General features: G+C 51.2%; 1 protein-coding gene across 2 annotated transcripts in view; it reads left to right on the plus strand.

Moving 5' to 3' along the window:
* The window catches only part of ADGRG3 (adhesion G protein-coupled receptor G3), a 21,864-nt gene continuing 9,587 nt past the window's right edge, over positions 1 to 12,277 (plus strand). Inside the window, exons 1-6 of one of the 2 annotated variants that reach the window (XM_025371215.1) lie at positions 1 to 209; positions 5,060 to 5,213; positions 7,979 to 8,117; positions 10,308 to 10,454; positions 11,316 to 11,450; positions 11,953 to 11,992. In XM_025371215.1, the coding sequence (XP_025227000.1) occupies positions 155 to 209; positions 5,060 to 5,213; positions 7,979 to 8,117; positions 10,308 to 10,454; positions 11,316 to 11,450; positions 11,953 to 11,992 (670 nt within the window). In that variant the 5' untranslated portion in view covers positions 1 to 154. The remainder of the gene's footprint in view (positions 210 to 5,059; positions 5,214 to 7,978; positions 8,118 to 10,307; positions 10,455 to 11,315; positions 11,451 to 11,952; positions 11,993 to 12,277) is intronic. The other variant, XM_025371216.1, reaches the window with a different exon arrangement.

Consider the following 12,277-nt stretch of genomic DNA (forward strand, 5'->3'; position numbering starts at 1 on the left):
ACAACCCAACTGATGGGGCCATTGAGCAGGAAGGGTGAGACAGGAAGCCAGAGCGGTGGGGCTGCAGGGTGGGGGCAGGCCAGCTCGGCAGAGCCTGGGGCCAGAGGGCCAGACAGCTGCAGGGCTCTGGTGGCATGCGCAAGGCTGGCCAAGGATGGTGACGCCCAGGTGTCTGGGATCCCTGCTCCTGCTTCTGCTCCTGACCTCAGGTGAGTGGCTGGCTCCTCATCCCCTCCTGCCACACTTGGCCAACCCTGCCCTGCCAAGGGAGGGATCCAGGGACAGACGCAGGGACTAGAGAGGGTGAGGAGTTGGAATGTCTGGGACGTGTCCTCCGAGACCCCCCGTGGCCGCCTCATCACCTCCTCTAGCCCTGTCCCTTTGGGTCAGTCCTTTCCTTCCACCAAACTTTGCTCAGGACTGGTCTCAGGTTCCCTTTGTTGCTCCACAGTGCCCTGGAGATAGGGGAGGTCGGAGGGTGCTCCCTGACTCCCCGACCTGGGCTGTGTCTCCCTGACAGCCCTGGCTCTGGGACAGGGGTCGGCCCTGGGCAGGCAATTCTCCAACTGGCTTGTGGGATCCTGGGGACAGTATTCGGACACTCTGGAAGCTGAGGCCAGGAAAGTCTGTCACCTCGTTCTTCTGGCCCTCTCCTCCTGTACATGTCACCCCACACCGGCTCCCTCTCCCAGTCTCAGCCACGACCCCTTGGTCCTCAGTGGCCTGAGCCAGGATCCACACTCCTCCCCATCACTCTCCTCTCTCACACACAAACACGTGGTGCGTCTCCAGAGGCCGTGGAAGTGCCCAGGCCTTGCCTTCGCTGGCCTCTCTCCCGGGAAAGCTGTCCCCCTACCCCTTGCCCACCTAGCCGGCTCCATTTACCCTTCTTGGCCTCTGTGGTGTCTTAGCAACCCTCTCAGACAGAGGGAGGTGCTTCCCCGTTAGTGCTCCCTCCTCAGTACTCCTGTCTCGGGGCCTTGCGGGCCGCTCTTGTTTTGCTCCTGACTCAGTGAGGGGCCTGCATGTCCATCTCCCTGTGTGTCCAGCATGTGGTCGCATGACTTTGGCCACACAGATCAACTGCTTTAGGCTTCAAAGAACCGTCTTCTCTTCAACCATTGGGAGATTCAATGGAGTGAATCAGTCCCTGGCTCAAAAAAGGGTGGGAGATGGTAGCACTGTCCTCCTAGTGGCCCCGGGAGGTCCTGGTACAGAGCAGGCCACCGGGCAGCCCTTGATGGAGGGATGAACGGAGCCACCGATGGCAGCTGTGACCAGGGCTCGTGGGCATCCTCAGGCCCCAGTTGTCATCGCTGGTTGGGTCTTCAAGGCTCCTCCAGGCGATGCTGTTTCCCCCATGGTGATGTGGGCGCTCTGGTTGGGGCAGAACAGCAGCCATTTGACCGAGCGAGGAGCTTTGAGAGGTCTACACACGGGAAGGTCTACACAATTCCTGTGTGGACAGTGATGTGTTAGTCTCCATTCATCCATTTGCCCATTCATTCATTCATTCATTCAGGAAGCAGCGATGGTGCCCTCTGCTCCTGCTCGTACCACTTGGCCCCTGCCCTCAAAAGGCTGACAGTCTGCAGGAGTGACACAGTGTGGTGGAGACTCGCGTGTGAGGCCCAGCTGTTAGGACTGAGCGGGGTGGATGCAATGGAGGGGCTGGCATGAAGGGACACGTGACAAAGGTGCAGGCAGAGCACGGGGAGCAAGGAGGGTGGTTGCTGGGCAGGCTGGCACCTGAGGCGGCCTTCAGCACCGTGAGGTCTAAAGGGCCCAGGAGGGAGTGGACCCCTGGGCTTCTGGAGCCACGCTGTGGCTGCAGGAGGGAAATGGCGGTGGTTTGCTCGTGGTGAGCCAGCAGGGGCTGAAGCAGCCATGCGGGGTGGGGGTGAATGCCCACCCTGCCCTCTGATCTCCAGTCCACTCCCCATTTGCTGACCCCTAAATGAGGCAGTCCATGGAGGCCAAACTCTGGAGCGCAGAGGGTCTGGAGAGGAGGGGAGCGTTATCCCACCCACAGGCCTAACACAGCGTCTCCTCGTCTACGTGAAGTGCTTGCGGTGTCTTCAAAGAACAAACACGGAAAAGATATTTAACGATCCTGTCTGTGTAGGGTGCTTACCAAGAGCTTCACTTACATGCCTGCACTGAAATTCATGGCAATCCGGGAGGGAGTCTCTGATGTCACCCACCAAAGGGCTGCCTGCACCTGCGCTCATTCATGACAGCAGGGCTGGGATGGCAGAGGATGGCACCTGCCCTCAAGCTGACGATGTTCTCTCCCGTCCCCTTCCTTCCCCTCCCATTCCCTCCTCCCCTCTCTTCTCTTCTTCCCTCTCCCTGTTTCTGTCTTCCTCCTCCTCTCCCTCTTCTCCCCTTTATTTAAAAAGCAAACGTGGATCATATTACATGCATGCCATCTATCATTTTCATTTCCTATTGAACAGCGCATCATAAATATCTTTGTAAACTAACAGAAATTTACAGTTCCTTTATAAGCTATCTAAAACAAATTATCACATATAGAGTCCATTATTACAAAATCCACTCTAAAATGTTATTTTTTTACTCTATTGTTACTCTTTATGCAGCCATTATTTTTATCATGTATTTTTTTGTCTTAATGATTAAAAATGAACAGTTTTTTAAAAAATATGACAGTAACACTGGACATGATTTTTTAAAAATCAAAAAGCAGAGAGGGAAATAAAAAATGGAAAGCAAATGAGCCCCTGCCCGCCTCACCCCCCAGCACCACCCATTGCAGAGGGAGCTCTTCTAACAGTCCCTGGGGGGCAATCCGAAAAGTGACGACACAGAGCCAAGACCTACTTCCCGTCCTCAACGGGAGAAGGATACAACAAAGCAATTCAGAGTAAAAGACATATAAGTGGCCGCAAATATATAGGTAGATGCTCAAACTCCTTAAATGAAAATAAGATTCAATGTCATCTCTCAGACTGGCAAAAATTCAAAAGTTTAGTAAACTATAGAATAATAGGCATGTGAATAAATAGTCACTCTTACCCACTTTGAGTGAGAGTATAAATAGGAACACCATTTTCTGGAGGGAAATTCAATAACACCCAGCAGTTTTTTTAGCACATACAGGAAGTCCTATAACAGGAATTTTTGTTGTTGTTGGTTTTTTTTTTTTTTTTTTTGAGACAGAGTCTCTCTTTGTCGTCCAAGCTGGAGTGCAGTGGTGCGATCTCGGCTCACTGCAACCTCCGCCTCCCAGGTTGAAGCAATTCTTCTGCCTCAGCCTTCTGAATAGCTGAGATTAGAGGCACCCACCACCACGTCCAGCTAATTTTTGTATGTTTTGTAGGGCTTCCCCATGTTGGCCAAGCTGGCTGGTCTCAAACTCCTGACCTCATGATTTGCCCGCCTCTGCCTCCCAAAGTACTGGGAGTACAGGCGTGAGTCACCGCGCCCAGCCTTCCTGGCAGTGTTTTAAAGCACATACAGTTAGATACAGAAAGTCCTATGATAGGAATGTTTTCTATGAGTTCTCAACATAAGCTGAAAGATGCACACTCAAGAATTTTTATGGCAGATTGTGAAAAACAACGTCCACCAAGAGGGGACTGGTTAAAAAAAGTGTTGCAAGTGCCCATGTAATGGAATAGTTTGCAACTATATAAAGAATGAGGTGGAAAGTTCTTCAAGATATATTGCTAGTCCAAGCGTGGTGGCTCGTGCCTATAAATTCCAGCACTTTGGGAGGCCAGGATGAGCGGATCGCTTGAGCCTAGGGGTTTGAGATCAGCCTGGGCAACACAGCAAAACCCTGTCTCTACAAAAAATAAAAATAAACAACATTAAAAAATGAAAAACTAGCCAGGCATGGTGGCATGTGCCTGTAGCCCCAGCTACTTGGGAGGCTGAGGTTGGAGGATCAATTGAGCCTGGGAGGTCTAGACTGCAGTGAGCTATGATCATGCTATTGCACTCCAGCCTGGATGACAGAGCAAGACTCTGTCTCAAAAGAAAAAAAAAAAGATATATTGTTAAGTGACCTTATTTGTGTAAATTTTAAAAATGATGTATTGGCAGGGCGCAGTGGCTCACACCTGTAATCCCAGCACTTTGGGCAGCCAAGGCAGGAGGATTGCTTAAGGCCGGGAGTTTGAGACCAGCCTGGGCAACATGGTGAGAACCCTCTCTAATCAATTAAAAAATTTTTAATTAAAAAAGATGTACTTATAAATACTTGCATATACATACCTTCTGCAAAATTTCTAGAAGGCTGTGCAATAAACTGTTAAAGGTGGTAAACTCTTTGAACACCTACAATGAGCTATGTCCTTTATCTCCAACCCTTCCCAAAACTGGCAAGGAACGTATTAGTAGCTCCGTTTTGCTGGCAAAAGATTGAGCCTCAGAGAGTTTAAGTTGCCTCAGGACATACAGCTAGTAGATGACCCAAAGCTTCCACTTCTTGCCCTGTGTTAGGTGAAAGGGAACTGAACTAAAAGTCACAAAAGCTGGTCTTTAGTCCTAGAGCAGCCTCCAACTACCTAGTAACCTTTCTCAAGTCATTTTGCTTCAGGGGCCTTGGTTTGGTGTATTTTCTACCTATCCCAGGAAGTAGCTGTGAGGGTTGTAGTGTGAATGTGGGAGAATGAGGCAAACCAAGACAGAATACATCCAAGAGTTTGACCAGGAGGCCACAGTTACAAGGGCTTTGGAAGGTCTGATGTGGAATAACTGAAAAGCCAGGCAGATTCCGTGGAGGAAGGGGTAAAGGAGTAATAGCACAAACATATTAAACCTTGTATCTACAAAGCCACGTGCCAAGCCTTTTGTACATGCTTTTTCCAAAGCATCCTACCAGCCCTGGGAGATGGGGGTATTTGCTTTTACCTTGGAAACAGCCCCAGAGACGGTCTGCATCCTGCTCAAGTGCACCATTAGTGTGATGTATGGAGCTGGAATTCCAGCCCAACCACCAGACTCTGGAGCCTCAGCTCCTTTCCCCCATCCTCGTCCTTGTTGCCCATCTTCATCCAGCCCATTCACACTCTCTGCATTCCTTCCTCAGGTCAGGAAAAGACCACCGAACAGCCAAGAAACACCTGCCTGGGGAGAAACAACATAGACAAGTACGACATCCTCAACTTGAATGACAAGGCTTCGTGCTTCACCAAGTGCAACCAGTCGGGCAGCAACTCCTGCAATGTGGAAAACTTGCAGAGGTGAGGGGGCCCTCTGAGCTGGAAGCGGAATTTGAAGCTGCTAGAAGGGGGCCTATCAGGAAGGGATGGGGCCATCTGACCCCATGGCCCCAGAAAATGCTGCTGCCATCTGACCCTTCCACCTTATTTGACACTGCAGTCCCCCGACCCAACACCCCCATTCTGGCAGTTGGGGCCCCTACTGATCTAGGGGATTTAGAGATGAATCCACTCCTATCCTGGCCCTTGGGAGTTGTGGAAGGACTGACACAGACCCAAATAATGATGACTCCAGAGTGTATACAGAAGGGCAGACAAGGCGCCAGGTTAGCCTGGAGGAGGGAAGTTGGCCAAGGCTTCACAGAGGAGGAAACCTGGAAAGGGCTTTGAAGGGTGCATAGGAGTTTTCCAGTTGGATCTAAGCAATGGTGGGGATACAGGCAACAGAACTTGAGAGTAATGGGGGATAACTACAATGCTTTGAACAGTAACAACGTAAACTGCGTGGGGATGGAAGAGACAATGGGCAGATGCGATGGGTGGGAGATAGGACTGGAAATAAAAGCAGAGACTAAGGTGTGAAGGGTTGTGTAAGCTATACCAATGGCAGGGGTGTGGCAGGGCAATTACATATTTTAAGCGCAGGTAGAATATAGTCAACTCTGCATTTTGTAAAGATTGCTCAGGCTTCAGGGACGGCTACAGGGGTGGTGATGCAGGAAGACATGACCAGGGGTCTGGGTGGGAGTGAGGGCCAAGCCAGCACCACCAGCAGCAACTGGCATTGTGTACTTGGAAAGGAGAGATGGAAGGGGGAGATGATATGATGTAGACTCAATAAGACAAGAGATTGGTTAGATGTGGGGGTGAGGGAGATGAAGGGGTTTAGAACACAACATCTTTAGGAGACATCTCCAAAAATATCTCTGCCTCTCTTTCCTTCTCCCGCTCTTAATCAAAGTTGCCCATAACTCTTCTGGGATACCTAGAAAAGCATGTGGCTTGTATTAGTACTTAATGAATATGTGTTAAAGGAATGAGTAAAATCCCTGTGCTCTCAGGCTTGGTGTTAGGACAGCCATCTCATTGGATCATGTTATTTCGGTGGCCTGAAAATGCTTCCATTCCCACCTGCAGCTGATCCAGTAGCTTCTTAGCACCCTAGAGCTGTTCAGAGGCTCCTCTTTGTGCTGCCAAGGTATATACCCAAAAGAATTTAAAACAAGTCTCCAAACAAAAGCTCATACATGGGACAGGCACGGCGGCTCATGCATGTAATCCTAGCACTTTGGGAGGCTGAGGGGAGCAGATCACTTGAGGTCAGGAGTTTGAGACCAGCCTGGCCAACATGGTGAAACCCTATCTCTACTGAAAATACAACAAAATTAGCCAGGCATGGTGGCAGACGCCTGTAATCCCAGCTACTCGGGAGGCTGAGGTGGGAGAATTGCTTGAATCCAGGAGGTGAAGACTGCAGTGACCCGAGATCTCTCCACTGCATTCCAGCCTGGGCAACAGAGTGAGGGACTCCATCTCAAAAAAAAAAAAAAAAAAAGAAGAAAGAAGAAGAGGAGGAGGAAGAAGAGGAAGAGGAAGAAGAAGAAGAAGCAGAAGCAGCTAGTACATGAATATTTGTAGCAGCATTTTTTCACAGTAGCCAAAAAAAAAAAAAAGAGAGAGAGAGGAAAATACCCAAATGTCCCTCAATGGATGAAGGCATAATCAAAATGTGATCTCCCCATACAATGAAATAGTATTCACCCATAAAAAGAAATAAAATACAGGGGCCAGGCACGGTGGCTCATGCCCAAAGTCATCCCAGTACTTTGGGAGGCTGAGGCAGGAAGATCACTTGAGGCCAGGAGTTCAAGACCAGCCTGGGCAACAGAGTGAGACACCAACTCTACTAAAAATAATTTAAAAAAAGAAATAGGGCCAGGTGCAGTGGTTCATGCCTGTAATTCCAGCACTTTGGGGAGCTGAGGTGGGCGGATTCCTTGAGGTCAGGAGATCGAGACCAGTCTGGTCAACATGGTGAAACCCCATGTTTCTCTACTAAAAATACAAAAAATTAGCTGGGTATGGTGGCTCATGCCTGTAATCCCAGCTACTCGGGAGGCTGAGGCAGCAGAATCACTTGAACCCGGGAGGCGGAGGTTGCAGTGAGCTAAGATTGCGCTACTGCACTCCAGCCTAGGCGACACAGTGTGACTTCATCTCAAAAATAAAATGGAATACTGATACACGCTACAACATAGATGAACCCTGAAAACATTATTCTGAGTGAAAGAAGTCAGAAACAAAAGGCTGCATGTGGTATGATTCCATTTGCGTGAGCTATCTGGAATAGGCAAACTCAGAGACAGAAAGCAGATGAGTGATCGCAGAGGCCGGGGGAAGGGGGAAGGGAGAGTTTCATGGGTATGCGTTTCCTTTGGGGTGACGAAATGTTCTGGAACTAGATAGTATGACGGTTGCACAACATTGTGACTTACTTAATGTCATTGAATTGGACACTTTAAAATGGTTAAAATGGTAAATTTTACGCTATGTGCACTTTACCACATGCACAAAAAAAGATAAACACATAAAATACTCAGAGGGATGCCTAGCGGGAATCCTGCAGCAGCAGCCTGGACGGCCCCCAAGCCACTTTCCTTCCTCCTGCCCTGATCCCAGGGTTTTCACTTTGAGAGTTTGGGTCGGCCCTCTCACCCCAAGAGCCTGATGAGTGAGTAACTCAGTCTGCAGGATCTTACCCTCCCCCCATTCCTGGCCCTTTGCAGATACTGGCTAAACTTCGAGGCCCATCTGGTGAAGGAAGGTTTGACGGAGAAGGTGAACATGACTTTCTTGAAGGCTTTGGTCCAGAACTTCAGCACCAACACCGCAGAAGACCTCTACTTCTCTCTGAAGCCCTCTCAGGTGAAGAGCTCCCTAGCCCTCTTGGCTGGTTCAGACCCTATTTTTCCTGGTCATAGATTTCAAAACTCTAAGAGAGTTATATCCTGTGATTGGTGCTCATTAGGGCTTGTCTCTCTCCCACATCCCAATTGGCAGAGCTGTGTCTGTAAAATGAGCTCTAAGTCTCCTCCAAGCCTAAAATTTCCTTGAGCTCTTCTACTGAGGGAACATATTTGAAATGAGGGAAAGGGTTCAATGGACAGACTCTGGGTATATGCTGGTCTGGATTCAAATCTCAGCTCTGCTCTTGACCAGCCATTGTGATCATGGGCAAATTACTTTTCTGAACTTTGGTTTCCCTGTCTGTAAAAAGATGAAGGTAGGCCGGGCGCGGTGGCTCAAGCCTGTAATCCCAGCACTTTGGGAGGCCGAGACGGGCGGATCATGAGGTCAGGAGATCGAGACCATCCTGGCTAACATGGTGAAACCCCGTCTCTACTAAAAAATACAAAAAAACTAGCCGGGCGAGGTGGCGGGCGCCTGTAGTCCCAGCTACTCGGGAGGCTGAGGCAGGAGAATGGCGTAAACCCGAGAGGCGGAGCTTGCAGTGAGCTGAGATCCGGCCACTGCACTCCAGCCTGGGCGAAAGAGCGAGACTCCGTCTCCAAAAAAAAAAAAAAAAAAAAAAAAGATGAAGGTATTGCCCACTTTCAAGATTCACATGGCCAGGTGCAGTGGTGCACACCTGCAATTTGAGCACTTTGGGAGCCGAGGTAGGAGGACGGCTTGAGGCCAGGAGTTCTAGACCATCCCGGGCAACACAGTGAGAGTCCATCTCTACAAAAACAAAACGAAACACAAAACAAACAAAAGATGAATGAGAGGAGCAAATGAGATAATGCACAGCGAATGCTTGGGATAGCGAGGGCTCAGAAAGTCTCCTGCCTTCCAGAAGAAATGGATGTGGTGGTGGAACTTCAGGCTGCAAGGTGAGTTGGTTAGCGTTGAGGTACTTTTAGGTTTGTCTGGAGAAAGGGAAATGGAAGATAGATTCTTTCTCAACGTTTTATTATGTCACTCAAGCAGCTGAGCCCTCTGCATGGGTTATGCACTGGCCCCAGAAATCACCCACGTGTCCTTTCGATGAGGGTCTGGACTGGGAAGGAGAAAGTTGGGGCCTTCAGCTCCAACCATAAACCCCCTGTGCCAGTGGGCATGGGGTGCTTCTGAGGCAGGCCCTGGGTGGGTCAGGCTGTAGCCCTTAGTGGAACAGGGAGCTCACAGAATGAATGAAACATGCTTTGTGGGTGGGCACAGTGGCTCACGCCTGTAATACTAGCATTTCGGGAGACTGAGGCGGACGGATCACCTGAGGTCAGGAGTTCGAAACCAGCCTGGCCAACATGGTAAAACCTTGTCTCTACTAAAAATACAAAATTAGCTGGGCATGGTGGTACATGCCTGTGATCCCAGCAACTTGGGAGGCTGAGGCAGGAGAATTGCTTGAACCTGGGAGGCGGAGGTTGCACTGAGCTGAGACAGTGCCATTGCACCATTGCACTCCAGCCTGCGCAACAAGAATGAGACTCCATCTCAAAAAAAAAAACGAAAAAACAAAAAAACGAAAAAAAACCCACCATGCTTCGCAATGACCACTGAAATGTATTTCAATATTTTGATGATTCTTTGTTTTTTTAAAAAGGTATTGTTGTTAGGCAGGCAGGATTTCACATTCAGAGTAAATGTGTGTGTCCTCCCTCTCTGCCCTTGTTCTCTTGCTTCCTGAACTTCCTTCCTGACAGTTTTATTCTTTCCATTTATTCCTGAGTCAGAAGTCAGACACTGTCACAATCAAGCCTTGTGTAAACACTGGGACTGTTAGGGCTCTGGCCAAAAGCACACGCCCTCCAGCCATCCTCATACTTGCACATTCAGCTTGCCCAGGCGTCAGGTGCCCAAACAGGCACAAGCTTAGCTCTACTCTCTGTATTGGGAAAACCGAGGCTCCACAAGGGCTATAACTTCTTTAGGGACGCACAGCCTGTGACGAGCAGAGCTTGCACTGTGTCCCAGGCATCCTGCTTCTCAGAGCTGACAGTCCTAGGTGCTGCCCCCTACCCAGTGTGCCTGTTTCCCCTCCCAGCTGGGAGAGTGGCAGGACTCGTGTTGGGGGCTGGGTACTGATGGGAGCTGCTGTGTCTGTGGTTGTAGATTCCGAGGCAGGTGATGAAGGATGAGGACAAGCCTCCTGACAGAGTGCGACTTCCCAAGAGCTTTTTTCGATCCCTGCCAGGCAACAGGTCTGAGGTCCGCTTGGCCATCACCATTCTGGACATCGGTTCAGGGACTCTCTTCAAGGTGAGGACTCAGGGAAGCTCCAAGGTTAAGTGCTAGGTCCTCTGGGGGCCCCATGCCACAGCTTGCTATCACTGGAGTCTGCTGAGGGATCCGATGGGGATGGAGCAGATAGTGAGCCTCTTAGTGTTTCCAGCGCAGCCCGTGGTCATCCCAGACCCCTGTCGCTAGAGTCTATGGCCTTCAGACTCACACTGGTCACACGCTCTCAGATGTTTGACCCCCACACATCAGTGCCCTTTGGCTTGTCTGTGTATCCTGAGGGTGCTCATGTGCCCTGTGTGTCCTCGTGCGTGCACAGACATGCATGTCCTTTTCTATTCCTGTGCACGCCCAATCCCATGTGCTCAACTGTGATCATATCCACACAAGCAAGTGTACCCATGCCCTTGCACATGTGTGTACCAGGTATGTGCACCCAGAGGTGTGCATCCACTCCTGTGCAGACACGGGTACCCCTGAGGGCTGGTGTGCTCCCCCCACCAGCCCCCTTTCTACCGAATACACTCACGCTAAGACCCTGAGGGGCACGCTGTCCTCCTTGCTGACTTCCATTTCTTGGCTGATCTTAGCCCCGTGCTCCCTCTAGTTAAGAGGGCAGAGGAACTCTGGAGGCCAGCAATGGAGCGCTGTCACATGCACAGCTTTGCGGCCAGGCGACCTGCTTGGCCCAGCCCAAGCAGGAGACCACTGGGAGCAGCAGGGAGGAGGCTGCCCGTGACTCCTTAGCTCCCTGGTCCCCTGTTCTCGAACTCTGCCCTCCAAGCAAAGGCCATGGGTTCCTGGAGACTCCTAGGAACCCCAGCCTTGGTGGGTTGGGATGGCCCCTTCTGCAGCCTAGCTCCCCGATCTCCCCTTTCACAGGGCCCCCAACTCGGCCTGGGAGATGGCAGCGGCGTGTTGAATAATCACCTGGTGGGCTTGAGTGTGGGACAAATGCGTGTCACCAAGCTGGCTGAGCCTCTGGAGATTGTCTTCTCCCACCAGCGTCCACCCCCTGTGAGTCCCCTGCCCAGGCCTGGCAGTCACTGCAGGGCAGACAGGCGGGTGGGCACACCTGGGCCTATGGGCCCTGCATGGGACACTACACATCTGTCCCCTACCCTTCCACAGTCACCCAGGAGGAGCCATTAGGGCCATGCACATAATTGGGTCCAAGGCCACACACCATAGAGGCACACATGAGGACTTGGCAAGCCCACATGCATACCCACGGCATTCCACTTCCTCCACACCCGTGCTCCCCTGACACGCACACATGCATGCAGACAGCAAACCCTCCCGCCCACAGCCCCATACCACAGTCGCGCCCTCCACACGCAGGCCCAGGGCTCATCAAACGATGCACTTAATTTTTCTGTGTGGCCCATGGGCATGGACCTTGCCTTCTACCTAATGCACACTCACGTTAGGCCTCGGGGGAGCACACCGTCCTCCCGCTTCCCCTGCCCTCCCCCAGCCTTCCCTTTTCCTCTCTCCTGACTTCCACTCTTCGTTTCAGAACATGACCCTCACCTGTGTATTCTGGGATTCGACTAAAGGTAGGGCCTGGAGGACCTTCTCTGGGGTAAGACAGGAAAGGAGGGTATGGGCTGCATTATGGGGCGGGGCTAGCTCCACTGGTCGAGTCCCTCCCCTGCCTTCCTCTCCCCTCCCCTCCCCTCCCCTCCCCTCCTCTTCACTCCCTCCATCCCCTCCCTTCCCCTCCCCTTCTCTCTTCCCTTCCCCTCCCCTTCCCCTCCCTTCCCTATATTCCCTTCCCCCCTGTTCCCCTCCCCTCCCCACTCTCCTCCCCTCCCCACTCTCCTCCCCTCCCCTCCCCACTC

The sequence above is a fragment of the Theropithecus gelada genome, chromosome 20 (assembly GCF_003255815.1).
Source record: "Theropithecus gelada isolate Dixy chromosome 20, Tgel_1.0, whole genome shotgun sequence".
In the NCBI taxonomy this organism is placed as follows: domain Eukaryota; kingdom Metazoa; phylum Chordata; class Mammalia; order Primates; family Cercopithecidae; genus Theropithecus; species Theropithecus gelada.